Source organism: Aotus nancymaae, unplaced genomic scaffold (assembly GCF_030222135.1).
Source record: "Aotus nancymaae isolate 86718 unplaced genomic scaffold, 86718_ANA_hifiasm-v0.15.2.pri h1tg000108l, whole genome shotgun sequence".
Lineage (NCBI taxonomy): Eukaryota > Metazoa > Chordata > Mammalia > Primates > Aotidae > Aotus > Aotus nancymaae.
This window is the reverse complement of record NW_026988523.1, coordinates 30411326-30432244: the sequence shown is the minus strand read 5'-3', so window position 1 is coordinate 30432244 and position 20919 is coordinate 30411326. Positions and strand designations below refer to the sequence as shown.

Below are 20919 nucleotides of genomic sequence, written 5' to 3'. Positions count from 1 at the left end.
CTTCTTAGCTCTTTACATGAGTTAAATATTTTAATCCTCCTGACAGTATTTTTACTGAGGAAATATGCAAACTGAGACATAGGGAAACTGAGACATAGGCAAGTTTAGTAACTTACCCAGGGTTACACAGCTATTAGGTGGCAAAGTCAGGGTTAGAACCCAGGACAACTGCCTCCAAAGCTGGTATTATGCTCTGCTTTACTGTAGCTAATAGTAAAAATGGTAGCAAAAATCAATAGCAGTAGAACAATCCAACAGTTGTTAAAGGGAGTAGAAGGACTCACCACAAAAGCAACATTTGTGCTGAAATATTTAGAACACATGGAATTTCTTCAGGCAGGTAGAGAGAAGATATAGGAAATGTGAACAGCAAAGATTGATAGAGTTTCTCTGCATGCCTCTCAGGGTCAGTGTGGTTCCTGTTGGGCTTTCAGCTCTGTGGGTGCCCTGGAGGGCCAACTCAAGAAGAAAACTGGCAAACTCCTAAATCTGAGTCCCCAGAACCTAGTGGATTGTGTGTCTGAGAATGATGGCTGCGGAGGGGGCTACATGACCAATGCCTTCCAGTATGTGCAGAAGAACCGGGGTATTGACTCTGAAGATGCCTACCCATATGTAGGACAGGTGAGATTGCTCCACACAGTTACACAGCTCTGTCAGCTTCTCCTTCCCCAGCATGATATTTTGTCATGGAAACAATTCCAGAAATACTGTGGTTTTTTTTTTTTTTTTTTTTTTGAGACGGAGTTTCGCTCTTGTCACCCAGGCTGGAGTGCAACGGCGCGATCTCGGCGCACCGCAACCTCCGCCTCCTGGGTTCAGGCAATTCTCCTCCCTCAGCCTCCTGAGTAGCTGGGATTACAGGCACGTGCTACCATGCCCAGCTAATTTTGTATTTTTAGTAGAGACGGGGTTTCACCATGTTGTCCAGGATGGTCTCGATCTCTTGACTTCGTGATCCACCCGCCTCGGCCTCCCAAAGTGCTGGGATTACAGGCGTGAGCCACCGCGCCCTGCCAGAAATACTGTTTTCTGTTACCCTATCCTGCTTTCTTGATAAAATAATTTCCCACAGAAAGCCAAGAAGATTTCCACAATCTGGGGGAATTTAGGGAGCTTAAGCTACTATGGCTCCTATTTGCCTCTCTGCCATGGAGAGAAAACAGAGGCTACGCTACCTACCCCAAAGACTTCTGAGCAGGGCTCTATAATCCTCTGCTCAGTTCCCCACTCCCACAACAAACCCACAAACCCACCATGCTATTTTCACAACTTGTGTGGCTTTATTTTATATGATCTCGGTGTGAGTTTTCAGAACATTTAAGCAAAATATGTAAGTTTACATGCTAACATGTATAAAATGAGAGAAAAAACAAGTTGCTTCATACTAGAGATAAGGGATTAACTCAGTTCCTTCTGCATGATCCTTTAGTCATAGGAAGGAAATCGTATCTGTAAGGGAGGCAATCTGAGGGTTTTTTAATACACATGGGGCTGGGACTGATAGATAAAATAATGTAGGACCTTTGCAACAGAAACCTCTGGAACAGGGATAGCAAGTTTGAGAATAAAAATGATGGCTACTGTGTTCTAAGCCATGTCCTTAGTGCATTTTTTCTTTTTCTTTTTTTCATTTCATCTCATATCAACTCTGTAAGGTAGACTTATCTTCAGTGTATAGGTGAGGAAATGGACACTTAAGGAGATAAAACAGTATAATTCATACCACTAGTACGTAGCAAAGGCAAGATGTATCTACCAAGTATGTTTACCTTCTGCAAACATTCTTAGGCATGTCTCCTATGTACATGTGCAAGAATTTCTTGCTAGGATATAATGCTTTGGAACACAATTGTGTAGGTCTTAGGGTGTATCTATTTTCAACTTTACTACACAATGTCAAATTGTTTGCCAAAGTATTTGGAAAAATTTATACTCCGCCTGCAATGTATAAGAAATCTCATAGAATCACCTTTTTATTAGTATGTTTATCTGGCTATTCATATTTCTTTTTCAATGAATTGACTGTTTTTATCTTTTGCTCATTTGTTTTTTATTTATTTATTTATTTATTTTATTTTCTTGGTTCTATGAGAAAACCTTTCATTTTTTTGATTTTTTTTTTTTTTTTTTTGAGACAGAGTCTCATTCTGTCACCAGGCACCAGACTGGAGTGCAGTCGTGCGATCTTGGCTCACTGCAACCTCTGCCTCCTGGGTTCAAGCAATTCTCCTGCCTCAGCCTCCCGAGTAGCTGGGACTACAGGCACGCACTACCATGCCCAGCTAATTTCTGTATTTTAGTGGAGACGGGGTTTCACTGTGTTCGCCAGGATGGTCTTGATCTCTTGACCTCGTAATCTACCGGCCTCTGTCTCCCAAAATGCTGGGATTACAGGCGTGAGCCACTGCGCCCGACTGTTTTTATTTTTTTTGAAACAGGGTCTCACTCTGTTGCCCAGGCTGGAGTGTGGTGATACAATCATAGCTCATTGCAATCTGTACCTCCTGGGCTCAAGCAATCCTCTCACCCCAGCCTTACAAATAGCTGGGACTATAGATGCATGCTACCATGCCCACCAATTTCCAACAATTTTTGAAATTTTTGTGTAGAGGCTAGGCACCGTGGCTCATGCCTGTAATCTCAGCACTTTGGGAGGCTGAGGTGGGAGGAGGCTAAGCCCAGGAGTTCCAGATCATCCTGGTGCAATATAAGTAAGACATCCTCTCTACAGAAAATCTTTTTAAAAGTAGCCAGGCATGGTGGTGTGCACATGTAGTCCTAGCTACTTAGGAGGCTGTTTGGGAGGACAACTTGAGCCTGGGAGTTCAAGGCTGCCATAAGCTATGATCACGTCACTGTTCTCTAGCCTGGGTGACAGAGTGAGACCCTGTCCCCCAAAAACAACAAAAAAATTTTTTGGTAGAGACGTCTCGCTGTGTTGCCAAGGCTGGTCTCAAACTCCTGGGCTCAGGCAATCCTCCTACCTCCCAAAGTGCTGGGATTACAGATGTGAGCCACCATGCCTGGCCTACCCTTTTTTTTTTTTTTTTTTTTTTGAGACGGAGTCTCACTCTGTCTCCAGGCTGGAGTTCAGTAACGCGATTTCGCCTCACTGCAACCTCAGCCTCCCGGGTTCAAGCGATTCTCCTGCCTCAGCCTCCTGACTACAGGCGTGCGCTACTACGCCCAGCTAATTTTTGTATTTTTAGTAGAGACAGGGTTTCACCAAGTTGGCCACGATGGTCTCTATCTCTTGACCTTGTGATCTGCCCGCCTCTGCCTCCCAAAGTGCTGGGATTACAGGGGTGCGCCACCACGTCTCACCCCATTTTTTTTTTTTTTAGATGGAGTTTCGCTTTTGTCACTCAGGCTGGAATGCAGTAGCACGATCTCAGCTCACTGCAACCTCCGCCTCTGGGGTTCAAGTGATTCTCCTGCCTCAGCCTCCTGAGTAGCTGGGATTACAGGTACCTGCTACCATGCTGAGCTAATTTTTGTATTTTTAGTAGAAACGGGGTTTCACCATGTTGACCAGGCTGGTCTTGAACTCCTGATCTCAGGTGATCTGCCTGCCTCAGCCTCTTAAAGTGCTGGGATTACAGGCATGAGCCACCACTCCCCACCTTTTACCCATTTTTAATTGGGTTTCTTTTTTCCTCTTTCTTTCTGAAAAGTTTTTAAAAAATATTTGATGCTGGGTACGGTGGCTCATGCCTATAATCCCAGGACTTTGGGAGGCCAAGTCTGGTGGATCACAAGGTCAGGAGATTGAGACCATCCTGGTCAACATGGTGAAAGCCCATCTCTACTAAAAATACAAAAATTAGTTTGGTGTGTGGTGGAACATGCCTGTAATCCCAACTACTCGGGAGGCTAAGGGAGGAGAATCGCTTGAACCAGGCAGTCGGAGGGTGCAGTGAGCCAAGATTGCGCCACTGTACTCTAGCCTGGCAACAGAGTGAGACTCTGTCTCAAAAAAAAAAAAAAAAATTGGATATCAATATTATGTATGTTAAAAGTTGAGAATTGTCTTTTCATTCTCTATATGATGACTTTCAATCTAGATAAGTTAATTTTATTATAATAAAATGATTAATTTTCCTTTGCAATTTTTGCCTTTAGCAATGTGTTTTATTCATTTATGAATGAAGGAAGGTAAGAAAAAATAAAATTTAAAAAAGAAGAGCTCTGGCCAGGTGCAGTGGCTCACACCTATAATCCTAGTGCTTTGGAAGGCTGAGGCAGGTGGATCACTTGAGGTCAGGAGTTTGAGACTAGCTGGGCCAACATGGTGAAACCCATCTCTACCAAATATATAAAAATTAGTCGGGTGTGATGGCACATGCCTGTAATCTCAGCTACTTGGCAGGCTGAGACAGGAGAATTGCTCAAACCCAGGAGGCAGAGGTTGCGATGGGCCAAGATCACACTATTGCACTCCAGCCTGGGTGACAGAGGGAGACTCTGTCTCAAAAAAAAAAAAAAAAAAATTGAAGAGATCTGATAGGGCAGCAGCCAGATAACATTTTAAAGAGATAGTATTATAAGTTTGTTCCAGTTATAATTCAGGTTATTCTGACTTTAAAGTATCATCACATAAAATCTTTCTGAGTCAATTTCCAAGATATTCTGTTTCACTTGTAATTCTGTGTAATTTTTGACACCAGGAGGGATCAGAGGTTAAACGGAGCACATGGCAGAAACAAAGATATCTTGAAAAATTATCAAGGCAGTAGACCACTGTAATCTTAAAGTAGCACATCAAATGCTGCTATTGCTGTTAACATTTAGATAATGTTAGATAATCTATTTTCTCGAGGATATCTCACTATCTTGCACAGGCTAGAGTGGAGTGGCTATTCTCAGCGTGATCATAGTGCATTAAAGCCTCAAACTCCTGGGCATAAACAATCCTCCTACCTCAGCCTCTCAAGTAGTAGACAATGTATTCTTGTAGATGTAACTTTAGGGTTCTGAAGGGGTAATCTAGGAAAGGTAATCTAGGTTACATCTTGTAGATGTAACCTTAGGGTTCTGAAGGGGTAATGTAGGAAAATGCATTGCTGAAAAGAACATACCACCTTGACATGGGCTATTTTTAGATTCCATAATTGTGGCTTGCCAACGAAACATTGCTAACTACCTGTAAAATACAGTGTTGGAAGTCATAGGCTAAATTGCTAAGTTCTTCAATCTATTTGTGTCATGTTATGGCTTTCATATTCTGTCTTTGATGAGAGCACATGGATCATACCAGTTCCCCTGATACAGATGCAGAGGGCCCGGTCTTCCCGCTAGCTAAGCCTTGGCCTTGGCTTCCTACCCACACAGCAGCTGGTACCTTCCTGCCCCCTGAGGCTCATACATACTATATGGCCAGTAGCTGGTTTATGCTTTAAAAAAAAATCTTATTTCCAAAATCTTTTCATACTGTTTTACAGGTTTTCCTCCCAGATTTATGTCTTTAAACCACCTGTAGTTGATTTTTATGTGTGGTGGAAGGTGGGAATCCTCTTTTCATATTCTTTTTTATGAGGAAGAACAGACTCTCTCTAGAAACCTTAGACTGCTGCCTCTGTTAGTTCACTGGCATCTCTCAAAATATTGGTTGAGTTTCTCACTCACTGACTCATTGCCTATTGCTTTGTCCTAGTCCTATTACAATCTTCTTTCTTTCAGGAGGAGAGTTGTATGTATAACCCAACAGGCAAGGCAGCTAAATGCAGAGGGTACAGAGAGATTCCCGAGGGGAATGAGAAAGCTCTGAAGAGGGCAGTGGCCCGAGTAGGACCTATCTCTGTGGCCATTGATGCAAGCCTGACCTCCTTCCAGTTTTACAGCAAAGGTAAGAAGCTATTCCTGGCTGGGTGCAATGATGCATGCCTGTAATCCTAGCACTTTGAGAGGCCAAGGCAGGTGGATCACCTGAGGTCAGGAGTTTGAGACTGGCCTGGCCAACATAGTGAAACCTCGTCTCCACTAAAAATAAGAAACAAAAAATAAAAAATTAGCCAGGCGTGGTGGCACATGCCTGTAGTCCCAGCTATTCAGGAGGCTGAGGCAGGAAAATCACTTGAACCCAGGAGGTAGAGGTTACAGTAAGCTGAGATTATGCCACCACACTGTAGCCTGGGTGACAGAGCAAGACTCCATCAAAAAAAAAAAGGAAGCTATTTCTGTAGAGCACTGTCTTTTATGATACAGGCTTGATGGCTTCTTGAAGGACCTTGGGTATTTTCAGAACTTAGTTTTTGTATTCAGATGGAGGCGGCCAGAGAGAAATTAACAACTCCTGCAGTATGGAGCAGATCTCTGTGGTAAACCCTCCCGACCCGGATGGAATTCTACAGAGTCTCCTAGACTGAGGGATCCCACAGGGTGACCCTTGGATTGCATAGAGCCTCACGCTGCTACTTTGTATTCTAGGTGTGTATTATGATGAAAGCTGCAATAGCGATAATCTGAACCATGCAGTTTTGGCAGTGGGATATGGAATCCAGAAGGGAAACAAGCATTGGATAATTAAAAACAGGTAATGATGGGATCACTACTTTTGTCATTCAATCACCCTTTTAACACTCAACCTCACCTCCAGCTTCCCAATATTCCTTTCTGTCTCCCAAATCAAGAAAAAAATTATCTTCGGTTTCTCATTTCTGTCTTCTCAGTCAGAGGCTCTTAACTCTGAGTCTGACATTTAATGGCCAGTGTGTTAGTCCACTTTGCATGGCTATAGAAGATACCCAAGACTGGCTAATTTATAAAGAATTGAGGTTTGTTTGGCTGTACAAGCGTGGCACTAGAATCTGCTCAGCTTCTGATGGGTCCTCGAAGCTTTTGCTCATGGCAGAAGGCAAAAGAAGCAAGTATGTCGCATAGTGAGAGAGGGAGCAAGAGAGAGAGGGAAGTACCAGACTCTTTAAAGAACCAGTTCTCACATGAACTAATAGAGTGAGAACTCATCATCACCAAGGCAGTGGCACCAAGCCATTCATGAGGAATCCATCCCATAACCCAAACACCTCACACTAGGCCCCGCCTCCAACACTGGGAATCACATTTCAGCATGAGACTGGGAAGGGACACACATCCAAACCATATCAGCCAGACAGTAGTGCTCAGTGTTTGTGCTGGGCAGATGCTCCCTGTGTGCAAGATGCTTAGTCACATATACAAACCAATGAGCAGTTGACGCCTTCAGTGAGCTCAGAGCCCAGTAAGACAGACCTGGCTGGCTGGGTGTGGTGGCTCACACCTGCAATCCCAGCACTTTGGGAGGCCAAGGCGGGCAGATTACGAGGTCAGGAGTTTGAGACCATCCTGACCAACATGGCGAGACCCCGTCTCTACTAAAAATACAAAAATTAGCTGGGTGGAGTGGTGCACACCTGTAATTCCAGCTACTCAGGAGGCTGAGGCAGGAGAATCGCCTGAATGTGTGAGAATCGCCTGCCCCACACTTTACTACCTCTGTTGTTCATTTCACACCCCTTCGCTGGCATCCCCTTCCTACAGAGCAAAATTCTACTCAGCCTTTTGGCTCAGCTCAAATGCCACCTCTTATATCAAGCCTCTGAGATTCTCCTGATCAGAAAGAATCTTTCCCTCCTCTGATAGGCGGAGGTTGCAGTGAGCCGAGATCTCATCACTGCACTCCAGCCTGGTGACAGGGCCAGACTCCAGCTCAAAAAAAAAAACAAAAAAAAAAACCTAGCTAACCATGAAATAAAGCAGTACAAAAAACCAGCAGGAGCTTTGGAATTACATATTTTTACTTTCTTTTGTCTCTAATATGATCAGTTTCTTAGGGTGGTTTCCATTAGCAGTCTGTCTTTAACAGTAGGGGAACAGTGTAAAGGTTTAATATTCCTTTGAACAGTTTTTTCCTTCAAGATACACTTAGGGGGCCGGGCGCGGTGGCTCACGCCTGTAATCCCAGCACTTTGGGAGGCCGAGGCGGGTGGATCACAAGGTCAAGAGATCGAGACCATCCTGGTCAACACCTGGTTTCACCTGGTGAAACCCCATCTCTACTAAAAATACAAAAAATTAGCTGGGCATGGTGGCGCGTGCCTGTAATCCCAGCTACTCAGGAGGCTGAGGCAGGAGAATTGCCTGAACCCAGGAGGCGGAGGTTGCGGTGAGCCGAGATCACGCCACTGCACTCCAGCCTGGGTAACAAGAGCAAAACTCCGTCTCAAAAAAACAAAAAAAAGATACACTTAGGATACGTGGATATAAGAACTTGCCGGGATTTCCAACTCTCTGGAATCCCCTCCCACATAGTGGGAGCTTTAAAAAAAGAACTTGCCAAAGATGTGAAGAGAAACATTTTTTAGAAATAAGATATAAACAAAAAAAAGTTAGTGTTTATTTTCCTACGTTAGGGAACAAAGAAAACTCCAGGGTACTTTGCTTCCCATTTCTCTAGCACTTTGTGACTTTGGGGCAGGGCAGACTGATAAGAATTACACTTTTCCTTTCCTGCTGATCACCATTAACCTGGCAGCAGCATTGGCTAAATCTGCTGTCCTCTGTGTCCTCCAAGGAGCAGGAGTCCTAGACTCTGGGAAGTTCACAGACTCACGTGGTGGTGTAAGCAAGTTGGGCTGCTACCTGGAAGGCAGGCAGGATAGAATGTGAGGCTGGGAGTTGCTTCAAACCTGAAACAACTTTTTATATCACAGTTCCAACTCAGGGTGAACATGAGCACCTTCCCAAGTAAGTTTTCCCTTCTCTTGACTCCCAACTCCAGGCACTGACCCTGTTCTTTCATGATCAGGTGCCATGTGTGGAGATAGCTTCCAAAAGAGCTGGGAGAAAGAAAGGATCAGGAACACTGGGGGCCCCTGGAGAAGGGGAGAATGGGGGCAGGGTACAGGTTTTAAATGAAACGTATTGGGTAATTGGAGAAGTTGGTGGTTGGGGAAGAGGACTGAAAACAATTTAGGAAGATATACAATCTCTCCTCTCTCCTCTGTCTCACATCGTCTCTCCTGTCTTCTAGTCTTGCCACTCATTTCCTTAGTAATCTCATCCACTCTCATAGTTTCATCCATCTCTCCTCTGGGGTTTACTCCCAAATCAAGATCACCAGCTTCTGCCTCTTTCTTATGCTCTAAACTTACATTTTCCAGATTAATCTTCCCCAAATACAGCTCTGATCATATCACTTTCACACTCAAAATCCCTTAGTGGCTCCTCCACTATAATGGGTCACAGGGTAAAAGGTGAAGCTCTTTAACCCCACAAAAAAGGTAATTCAACCTGATCTCAATCTGCCTTTCTAGACATATCTCTCACTACACCCTGTGAGGCACACTATTTTTCAGCTACATGATCCTAATAGTGCCCCACACTTTCCTGCCTCTGTTGTTCATTTCACACCCCTCCACTGGCATCCCCTTCCTACAGAGCAAAATTCTACTCAGGCTTTTGGCGCAGCTCAAATGCCACCTCTTATATAAGGCCTCTGAGATTCTCTTGATCAGAAGGAATCTTTCCCTCCTCTGATACCTATAGTATTACGCCTTCTCCCTATTTCTTGACTTTAAACTCTTTAAAGGTAAAAATCATATTCATTTTTGTGTACCATCAGTACCTAGCACAATTCTTAGTAAACATTTTAATGAATACATAAACTGAGAGTACTAAGTATTTTTCTTGATTGGTCTTACAGCTGGGGAGAAAACTGGGGAAACAAAGGATATATCCTCATGGCTCGAAATAAGAACAACGCCTGTGGCATTGCCAACCTGGCCAGCTTCCCCAAGATGTGACTCCAGCCAGCCAAACCCATCCTGCTCTTCCATTTCTTCCACGATGGTGCAGTGTAATGATGCACTTTGGGAGGGAGTTGGTGTGCAACTTTCGAAACAGGTGTGCTGGTACTGAGATTGTCTGTTCAGTTTCTCCATTTGTTTGTGCTCAAATGATCCTTCCCACTTTGCTTCTCTCCACCTGTGACCTTTTTCACTGTAGCCATCAGGACTTTCCCTGACAAGTGTGTACTCTTAAGCTAAGAGATGTGACTATAGCCTGCCCCTGACTGCGTTGTCCCAGGGCTGATGCTGTGCAGGTAGAGGCTAGAGATTTTCACAGAGGTTAGATTCTCATTCCCTGGGACTAGTTAGCTTTAACCACTCTAGAGGACTGGGGTGATCTGACTTCTCACTTTCTAAGTTCTCTTCTGTATCCTCAAGGTAGAAATGTCTGTGTTTTCCACTCCAATTGATAAATCTATTCATAAGTCTTTGGTACAAGTTTACATGAATAAAAGAAATGTGATTTATCTTCCCTTCTTTGCATTTTTGAAATAAAGTATCTCTTAGCTACAGTTTAAAAAATAGCATCTAGTTCACATTCATTTTGTGTTAGATACTGTGCTAGGTGCTGGAGGAAAGAAGATGAATAGAACATTTTCTCTCTGCTTGATGCGCCCACAGTCTGGTTGTAGAGACTTTCATGTAAACAATTCGTTTATTTGTTCATTCCTTCAGCCAATATATATTGAGTGCTTACTCTGTACCAAGAACTGTGCTACATTGCTGGGATTAACTGATATAAGGAGATCTCAATATTTAATTCTGCCTGAGGGGAGACTGGATTAAGTGACATGGAAACTTGGGTCTTGAAAAGTATTTTAAGACTCTTTTTCTTTTCTCTCTCTCTCGCTGTGTCTCTCTCTCTCTCTCTTGTCTGGGTCTCCCTCTGTTGCCCAGGCTGGAGTCAGTGGCACTCATAGCTCACTGCAGCCTTGATCTCCTGGGCTCAAGAGTTCTTCCCATCTCAGCCTCCTAAGTAGCTTGGACTACAGTGCACAATGACATGCTTAGCTGACTTTTTAAAAATTATTTTTGGGAGGCCAAGGTGGGAGGATCGCCTGAGCCCAGCAGTTTAAGACCAGCCTGTTTCCCTATGTCAGCCAGGCTGGTCTCAAACTGCTGGGCACAGGCAATTCTCCCACCTCGGCCTCCCAAGGTGCTGGAATTAGAGGTGTAGGCTACTGCATCCAGCATGACACTGTTGTTAAGATGGCAGTAATCTCCAAATTGATCTACAGAATTAACACGATTTGTATTAAAATCCCAGCTGGCTGCTTTGCAGAAATTGGCAAGCTGACCCTAAGATTCGTATGGACATTCAAGAGCTTCAGAATAGCCAAAACAATCTTGAAAAAGAACAAAGTTGGAGGATTTGCTCTTCTCAATTTCAAAACGTAACTACAAACCAACAGTAGTCAAGACAATGTGGCATAAAATGGGCATTATAGATCAATGGAATAGAATTCAGGGTGTAGAAATAAACCACGTTCAGTTGATGTGGGGTGCCAAGACAATTCAAAGTGAAAGAATAGTCTTTTCAAAAAATCATGCCGGACAACTGAATAAAAACATGCAGGAGAATGAAGTTGGAACACTACTCCACACCACATAAAAAATTAATTCAAAATGATTCTAAAGGTAAGAGATAAAACTCTTAGAAAACAAAGGGGTAAATCTTCCTGACCTTGCATCAGGCAGTGGTTATGACACCCCTGCACAAGCAACAACAAAAAATTAGGGCTGGGCGCTGTGGCGTCTGCCTGCAATCCCAGCACTTTGGGAGGTTGAGGTGGGCGGATTGCCTGAGGTCAGCAGTTTGAGAACAGCCTGACCAACATGGTGAAACCCTGTCTCTACTAAAATACAAAAATTAGCTGGGCATGGTGGTGGGCACCTGTAATCCCAGCTACTTGGGAAGTTGAGAAAGGAGAATCGTTTGTGAGGTGGAGGTTGCAGGGAGCCCGGATCACACCACTGCATTCCAGCCTGGGCAACAGAGCAAGACTCTGTCTCAAAAAAAAAAAAAAGAGAAATTGAACCTCTATCAAAATTAGAAATTTTTGTGCATCAAAGGACACTATTAAGAGAGGGAAAAGAACACAGAATGAGAGAAGATATCCACAAGTTATATATCTGATAAAAGAATTAATATCCAGAATATGTAAAGAACCCCCACAACTCAACAATAAAAAAAATTAAAAATGGGCAAAAGACTTGAATACATATTTACCAAAACAGATATACACATGGTCAATAAGCACATGAAAATATGCTCAACATCACTAGCCTATAAGGAAATGTGAACCAAAACCATAATGAGATATACTTCATACCCATTAGAGCGGCTATGATAACAGCAACAACAAAAACCCGGAATATAGCAAGTGTTGGTGAGGATGTGGAGAAACCAGAACTCTTGTACATTATTAGTGGGAATGTAAAAGGGTGCCGCTGCAGTGGAAAAGTTTGTTGGTTCCACAAACACTTAAACCTAGAATTACCATATAATCGAGCAATTCCACTTCTAGATATGTATCCAAAAGAACTGAATGTAGGAGTTCAAACATACTCATACACCCAGTGTTCTTAGCAGCATTATTCACAAGAGCCAAAAGGTAGATACAACCCAGGGTCCATTAACAGATGAATAGATAGCCAAATGTGGTAATATTCTATACCATGGAATGTTATTCAGCCATAAAAAGAAATAAAATTCTGGCTGGGATGGTGGCATGCCTTTGTAGTCCCAGTTACTAGGGAGGCTAAGGTGGGAGGATCACTTGAGCCCAGAAGTTTGAATCCAGCCTGGGCAACATAGTGAAACCCCATCTCAAGAAAGAAAGAGAAAGAAGAAAGGAAGCTCAGCCGAGTGAAGTGCCTCACGCTTTGTAATCCCAGCATTTTGGGAGGTCAAGTGGGGGTAGATCACTTGAGGCCAGGGGTTCGAGACCAGCCTGGCCAGCCTGGTGAAAATCCATCTCTACTAAAAATACAAAAATTAGCTGGGCGAGGTGGCTCACGCCTATAATCCCAGCTACTTGGGAGGCTGAGGCACAAGAATTGCTTGAACCCAGGAGGTGGAGGTTGCAGGGAGCTGTAATTGCACCATTGCACTCTATCTAGCCTTGGTGACAGAGTGAGATTGCATCTCAAAAAAAAAAAAGGAAAGGAAACTCCTCACTTCCTCACTTCAAAAAAGAAGAAATAAAATTCTGGTACATACTATAACATGGATGAACCTTGAAAACATGATAAGTGAAATAAGCCAGATACAATAGGACAAATATTGTGATTCCACTTACTGTGAGGCATTTAGAATAGGCAAGTTCATAGAGACATTAAGGAAAGTAGAATGGGGGTACCAGGAGTTGGGGAGGGAGTAGGATGGGGAGTTCTTGCTTAATGGGTATAAGTTTCTGTTAGGGACCATGTTCCAAATGGGAGAAGCTTGGGTGTGTTGGGGTGAGGGGTACATTGGAATTCTATATGTTTTGCTCAATTTTGCTGTGAGCCTAAAATTGTTCGAAAAAAATTTTTTTAAGTTCTGAAAATGATAGTTACACAACATTGTGAATATACTTAATGCAACTGAATTGTATACTTTAAAAATGGTTAAAATGGCAATTTTTTTGTTTTTGAGACAGAGCCTCACCCTGTCGCCCAGGCTGGAGTGCAATGGCGTGATCTCGGCTCACTGCAACCTCCACCTCCTGGGTTCACACGATTCTCCTGCCTCAGCCTTCTGAATAGCTGGGACTACAGGCATGTGCCACCACACCCGGCCAATTTCTTGTATTTTTAGTAGAGATGGGTTTTCACCATGTTAGCCAGATTGGTCTCAAACTCTTGATCTTGTTATCTGTCTGCCTCGGCCTCTCAAAGTGCTGGAATTACAGGTGCGAGCCACCGCACCCCACCTAAAATGACAATTTTTATGTATATTTTGCCACAGTTAAAAATTTTTTTAAATTAAAAGAGAAGTTCTAGTGACTATTTAAAGCTTCATCTTTAGTCATGTGATTCGAATTAAATATTGCTCAATCGTTTTGTTGTTATTCTTCTCTACTTCTCTTATGGTCCATATCAGCAAATTCTGTCCCTGCCTCTTCAAAACATAATATGAATCTGACCGCTTCTCTCTCCCTCTACCGTGACTAGTTTAAGTTCCCATCGTTTCCCTGTAGACGTATGTAACCGCCCTCCAACTTCCCTACTTCCGTGCTACACTCCGCCCATAGTCTGTTCTTCCCTGTACAAAACTCTCCCATTACTCTTTCATTTATTTAACAAATATTAAGCGTCTACTATGAGGCAGGCACTGTTCTGGAAATTCAACAGTGACACAAATTCATGACCTCATTGAGTTTACATTTTAGTGAACTTAGAATATAAGTCTTAAATGGCCTGCAAGCAGCATGATCTGGTCCCAGGCTTTTTTTTTTTTTTTTTTTTTTTTTTTTAAGACAGTGTCTCAGTCTGTCACCCAGGCTGGATGGAATGCAATGTCGCAATTACGGCTCACTGAAGCATTGACCTCCCGGGCTCAAGCAATCCTCTCACCCTACCCACCCAGCTCAGCCTCCTGAGAAACTGGGACTACAGGCACACATCACCACACCCAGCTAATTTTTGTATTTTTTGTACAGATGAGGTTTTGCTATGTTGCCTGGGCTGGTCTCGAACTCCTGGGCTCCAGTAATCCAAATTCAGCCTCCCAAAGTGCTGAGATTACCAGCATGAGCCACCACACCTGGCCTAGGCCACCTATTTCAGCCTGTGGTTTTATGGAAAGTGGTTATATAAACAAAATTAGAATGCTGTTAGAAATAAAGGATTGGTCAAGAAATGGTGACACCTATATAAAAGAGTGCTTATCAATACCTCTTCCCAGTGAGAGACAACCCAGGGTCTTATTTGGTTACTGTGTTCAACTCTAAGACCAGGATTTCTGGCTGATGATTTCCTTCTCAAATTTGGATATGGTTCCTTGAGGCCTGGCAAATAGATGCTTAATATTTGTTAAACAAATGAAAGAAAGAGTGATGGGAGAGTTTTGCATAGGGGAGTGATGTGACCTGTGGTACAGGGAAGAATGGACTGTAGGGCAGAGCGTAGCATGGAGTAGGGAAGTTAGAGGGCTCTTACGTAAGTCTAAGGGGAAATGGTGGGAACTTAAAGTGTGTGATCATGGTAGAGGGAGTGAGAAATGGCCAGATTTGCTTATATTGGCTAAAACTTAAACGATCTTAGCCAATATATCTAAAAAAACAATGGTGAGGAACAGAGTAGTTACAATGAAAACTGTAATTCTGGAAAGAGGAGAATGAATGAAAAACAGCACACAGTTATTGTTGATCTGTAGCATAAATTATGTCCAGCTAGGCAGGAATATGGAAGGCTCCCTCCCTGGCAGTAGAATGAGTTCCTTGGCCAGGTAACTGGGAAACTCGAGGCTTGCTCTCCGTGGGGATCTTTTTTATGGTCCAGCATGGCTCTTGCTTCTTCCTGCTGGAGGATCTTACTTGTCTCTTATTCTCCATGGCTATGCCAGATGGGCACACGGAAATGCCCTTTCTGGGCATACCCTGCTCAACTTTAGCTGTGGTACGAATTGGAAACCTAGAAAGTACAATAGATTGCTGGGCCTGGGGTTTCTTTGGTAATACATTCCCATAAAAGCTCAGTAGCTTTTGGTCTGAGTTGTCACACCCAAAAAATGTTTTACTAGATAAAATGTTTAAACCTGAGAATTTCAAACTCCTAGGAATCGCCCTCAGTGCTGTGCCATCCCATAAACTCATTTAATGGCCCTTGTCCTCAAAATCCATAAGTAGCTCGAAATCCATAAGAGCAGATGTACACCCATAATCTGAGCTATGCCCTCTTCTGGGAAAATGCTTAGCTGGAAATGCATGACAGAAGCCTCTAGTCTTACTTCTTGCTGAATCTTTTGCCTCCTTGCCTCTGCATTGTTAGTTTGGCGCTTATAATTATTATTATTATTTTGAGATGGAGTCTTGCTGTGTCACTCAGGCTGGAGTGCAGTGGAACAATCCTGGCTCACTGCAGCCTCTGCCTCCTGAGTTCAAGCGATTCTCCTGTCTCAGAGTAGCTGGGATTACAGGGCTTTGTATTTTTACTAGAGACGGGGTTTCACCATGTTGGCCAGGCTGATCTTGAACTCCTAACTTCAAGTGATCCACTCACCTCGGCCTCCCAAAGTGCTGGGATTACAGGCGTGAGCCACTGCGCCCAGCCAGTTTGGTGCTTTTTCTACCCTATAAGGCTCTAAACTGTGGGATTTTATATTGCAGGCTATAAGCAGAAAGAACTTCTCTTAGCAAAGTGATATATTATTCTCTCTAGGCTTTTAGGTAGAACACTTTCAGATTAAGTTACTTTCTTATATTTTTACTGAAGCCTACAAAAGAAGTCAACATGCCGAATTTTTCCTATAATTTCTTCTTCCTTTTCTTTTCTTTTCTGTTTTTTTGAGACAGTGCCTCACTCTGTTGCCCAGGCTTGAGTGCAGTGGCACAACAATCATGGCTCACTGCAGCCTTGACCTCCTGCACTCAGGTGATCCTCCCATCTCAGCCTCCCAAGTAGCTGGGACTACAGGCGTGTGTCACTACACCCGGCTGTATTTTGTAGAGACGGGTTTTCCCATGTTGCTCAGGCTGGTCTCTAAATCCTAGCCTCAAGCAATCTGCCTGTCTCTGTCTCCCAAAGTGCTGGGACTACAGGGGAGAGCTACTGCACCTGGCACTATCATTTCTTGTCATACCACACTCCAGTGGACCTGCGATCTTACCCCAAAACAATAGGCAACAGATGTTTCATGAATTCATAATTTCCAGTTTGGACTAGAGTCCTCATTGCGCTACCCCCACACCCTCCATTCAGCTGATTCCATATTTTAGTCTGTAACTTGTACCAAATTCTGAGTCAGTCAAAATTGACTACTCTTCTTTGCAACAAAGAATCTCGTGATATAGGTCTTGCAGGCTGTGATTGTTTCACATGCTCGTTCCCCAACACAGAGGGATACAAGGTTTTGACAGGCTGCCTTGGGACCTATGCCCACTCTTGAAGCTAGGGGTAAGGTTGGTTCTATCTTAAGCCCAGGAGTGTCAGGGGGAGGTGGGTTGCCCCATTTTAAAGTCAGGGTGCTGTTACCGCAGAAGGAGGAATGGAAGCTAGGTGAAAAAAAAAGTATACTTCCAGCACCCTTTAGCTGAGCTATTCTCAGCTTTCCCTTATTACTGTAGAGAAAACAGATGTTGTTCACATTTTTGACACATTTCCATGGACATGCCCACAAAGTAATATTAGTTATCGGTAGCTACCCAGAACTCTCTCCTTTTCTCTCCCAGAAAGCATATTGGAATCCACATATATCAACATAATATTATTACATGGATAATCTGCTGAATCGGCTCTCGTTGTTAAAAGTCACTTTCAAATGTTGGTACTTTTTTATTAGTCACAAATTTCTTGTGGCTTACCTTGTGATTAATTGTAACACGTCAAATGTGTCACACTCATTGCTATTCATTTGTCAGGGGAGGGGTCTTATCATTGGCTTCTAGAGCGCTCCCTCATTATGTCTTATTTTGTTCTCTTTGTAAAATTAAGCTCCTTCTTTGAGCACACATTGCTAGGTGACAGAAAGTAACTATAGGATAATGGAGATGTCTACTGGGATCAAGTAATGCACCAGGCAGATAAGCTACACAGAAAATCAGCAATAATGTATTTTTTCAATGCAGAACGTTCCTATTTTCCCTAATGACTCAATAATTTTGTTTTCTTTCTTCAGAAACAGTTATTGCATAATATTAACCTGAAGTTAATTAAGGGGAAAACTCAACATCATGGCAAAATTATCTTTTCTAGTCCCATATTCTCCTATAGTCCATTAAGGGTATTCCTCACCTCACCTTCGTGCATTTCTTGGACAGTGGGGTCAGTAAGAAGTGAACTATTTTATTATGAAAATAATGTCTGTTATTAAATTCCTAGCACACTTGGGTAAATTAACAGAGACTAAAACTTGCATTGCTATCATCCTAAAACTCAAAATCTTTTTCTTTAAGACTAAATAAGGGCTGGGCATGGTAGCTCATGCCTGTAATCCCAGCACTTTGGGAGGCTGAGACAGGCATATCACGATCATCTGAGGTCAGGAGTTCGAGGCCAGCCTGGCCAACATGGCCAAACCCCATCTCTACTAAAAAAAAAAAAAAAAAAAAAAAATACAAAAATTAGCCAGGCATGATAGCATGCCTGTAATCCCAGCTACTCAGGAGGCTGAGGCAGGAGAATTGCTTGAAGGTGGAGGCAGAGGTTGCAGTTTGCCAAGATCGAGCCACTGCACTCCAGCCTGGGTGACAGAGTGAGACTCTGTCACAGAAAAAAAAAAAAAAAAGAGAAACTTGATTTTCAGGGATCATGAAGCTAAGAGATGGTGACTTTAAAAGCTGGAGAAGGCACAACCATAACACGTAGGGACAAAGCTTCCTTATTTTGCTTCTATTTCTCCTTTTTCAGGTTATTCAGGAGATGTTTCCTTACTTGTGATGAAAAGGGAGTCACCATCCCTGGTAAGACTTAGTGTTATGCAGCATTCTGGATAAGACTTAGTTGTTGTGCAACTGTTGTGCAAAGCACTTGCCTTGTTTTCTGTTTTTAATTACTACTTAAATAAATTTGCAACAGCAAGTATGCCCTATTTCAGGGCAATTTACTCTACAAAAATCAAATGTATAGCTTTGGAATGTCACAGGATGATGTTTAAGTTTATAAAATGCCTTAAGTGCTACAAGGATAGATTATGTAATGACATGTTCCCCTAATGTATTCAAATACTGTATTTACAGACTTTTACATACCAGAAGGAGATTCCAAGAGAAACCTAAGGCTAAAAGCCTCAGAAGCCACTACCAGATCATGATGAACCAGAAATGAAGCCAAACCATGTAGAATATTATAATTAGGAAAAGTTAATTCAACAAATGTTTGTTGATTATCTAAATATGTGTTAAGCCACAGAACAAGACAAAGATGAGTAAGATAAGATCTTGTGTCTTCAAGTTAGCTAGTGAGATAAAAGTATCTTATGTGCTACAAATAGAGAATCAGAATTTCGTGGTACAATTTGTGTCATGAAAGTGTAGATGGAGGGAAGAGGAGTAGGGTAGTCAGCAAGGGCTCTGTGAGGAGGGAGTACTTGAAGTGGATCTCGCAGAACAGAGAGGCCAAGGAATGGAGAGAGCCATTCTAGAAAGGAGGCAAGAATGATTGGGCAGCTGGGGGGATCCACGGGACCAGCATGGCCACAGCAGAGGCTGAGTTTTTAAAAATCTGGGTTTTTGTTTTGTTTTTGAGACATAGTCTCACTCTGTGGCCCAGGCTGAAGTGCAGTGGTGCGATCTCGGCTCACTGCAACCTCTGCCTCCTGGAATCAAGCAATTCTTGTGCCTCAGCCTCCCAAGTAGCTGGGACTATAGATGATGCACTAATTTTTGTATTTTTAGTAGAGATGGGGTTTTACCATATTGGCCATGCCAGTCTCAAACTCCTGACCTCAAGTGATCCACCGGCCTTGGCCTCCCAAAGTGTTGGGGTTATAGGCATGAGCCATTGCACCCAGCCAAAAATCTTTTTTAAATGGTAAACAGATTTTTTTTAATCTGAGTAAAATGGGCTGGGTGCAGTGGCTCATTCCCGTAATCCTAGCACTTTGAGGAGGCTGAGGTGAGCAGATTGGCTGAGCTCAGGAGTTCGACACCAGCCTGGGCAACACAGTGAAACCCTATCTCTACTAACATACAAAAAATTAGCTGGGCATGGTGACGAGTGCCTGTAGTTCCAGCTACTCGGGAGGCTGAGGCAGGAGAATTGCTTGAACCCAGGAGGCGGAGGTTGCAGTGAGCCAAGATCATGCCATTGCACTCTAGCCTGGGCAACATAGTGAAACTCCCTCTCTTAAAAAAAAACAACAAAAAAAAAAACAAAGTAAAATGCTCAGGAAAGGGGTCTAGAGCACGGGGAAAGAGCCTTGGAAGGCAGAGGTGCAGGGTTTCATGCAGCAGGCAACAGAAAACATTTCTAGAAAATAGCATGATAAAAACGTGTTTTAGGAGCACAGTTTGGTAGTGATGTGCAAGATGAGATTGCACAACAGACTGGATTGAAGGTGCTGAAATCATTTAATTCATCAGTAAATATTTGTTAAGTGTCTGCTGTATCATCACATCATACACTGTGGAGGATAGGAGGAAGAGTAAGAGCTACAGGGCCCCTGTGCTTTATGAGCTAACAGGTAGTTACCTAAGACAAGAATACAAATAATTATCATATTAGCCAGAAAATTAAGAGGATGGTTTTTCTGCTCTCAGTCTATGTGTCTGCCACAAGAGAGCCTCAAAGCCTCAAAGCTTGGTAGAAGCTCAAAAGGTGACATCTAGTTGGGGGATAAAGAAAGGCTTTTTTTTTTTTTTTGAGATAGAGTTTCACTCTTGTCAACCAGGCTGGAGTGCAGTGGCACAATCTTGGCTCACTGCAACCTCCACCTCCCAGGTTCAAGCACTTCTCCCACCTCAGCCTCCCGAGTTGGTGGGACTACAGGCATGTGCCACCACGCCCGCCTAATTTTATATTTTTAGTAGAGACAGAGTTTCACCATGCTGGTCAGGCTAGTCTTGAACTCCTGACCTCAGGTGATCCACCCACCTCAGCTTCCTAAAGTGCTGGGATTACAGGCATGAGCCACCGCACCCGGCCAAGAAAAGCTTTTTGTAAGAGCTATTCTCAGAAATGGGCCATGAAGGAGGAGCAGAATTTCAAGAGGCAGAAATGAGAAAAGGCAATTCCAGAAAGATGGAGGCTGGCTGGGTGCAGTGGCTTATGCCTGTAATCCCAGCACTTTGAAAGACTGAGGCGGGCGGATTACCTGAGTCCAGGAGTTCAAGACCAGCCTGGCTAACATGGCAAAACCCCGTCTCTACTAAAAATACAAAAATCAGCTGGGCATGGTGGTGGGCGACTGGAATCCCACCTACTTGGGAGGCTGAGGCAGGAGAAGCAC

General features: G+C 43.2%; 1 protein-coding gene across 6 annotated transcripts in view; it reads left to right on the top strand.

Annotated features, from left to right (window-relative positions):
- CTSK (cathepsin K) overlaps positions 1 to 20919 on the top strand; it is a 38060-nt gene that overhangs the window by 5624 nt on the left and 11517 nt on the right. For 3 of the 6 annotated variants that reach the window (XR_001108992.3, XR_001108991.3, XR_010340296.1), the window contains exons 4-8: positions 406 to 624; positions 5683 to 5848; positions 6430 to 6535; positions 9683 to 9882; positions 18381 to 18433. Coding sequence is in view for 2 of the 6 variants with exons in the window: in XM_012462608.3 (XP_012318031.1) it covers positions 406 to 624; positions 5683 to 5848; positions 6430 to 6535; positions 9683 to 9782 (591 nt within the window). In the remaining 4 variants the exon portion in view is untranslated. Of the gene's footprint in view, positions 1 to 405; positions 625 to 5682; positions 5849 to 6429; positions 6536 to 9682; positions 10301 to 18380; positions 18434 to 18709; positions 19733 to 20919 lie in introns of those variants that run through there. The other 3 variants (XM_012462608.3, XM_012462607.3, XR_001108993.3) reach the window with 2 other exon arrangements.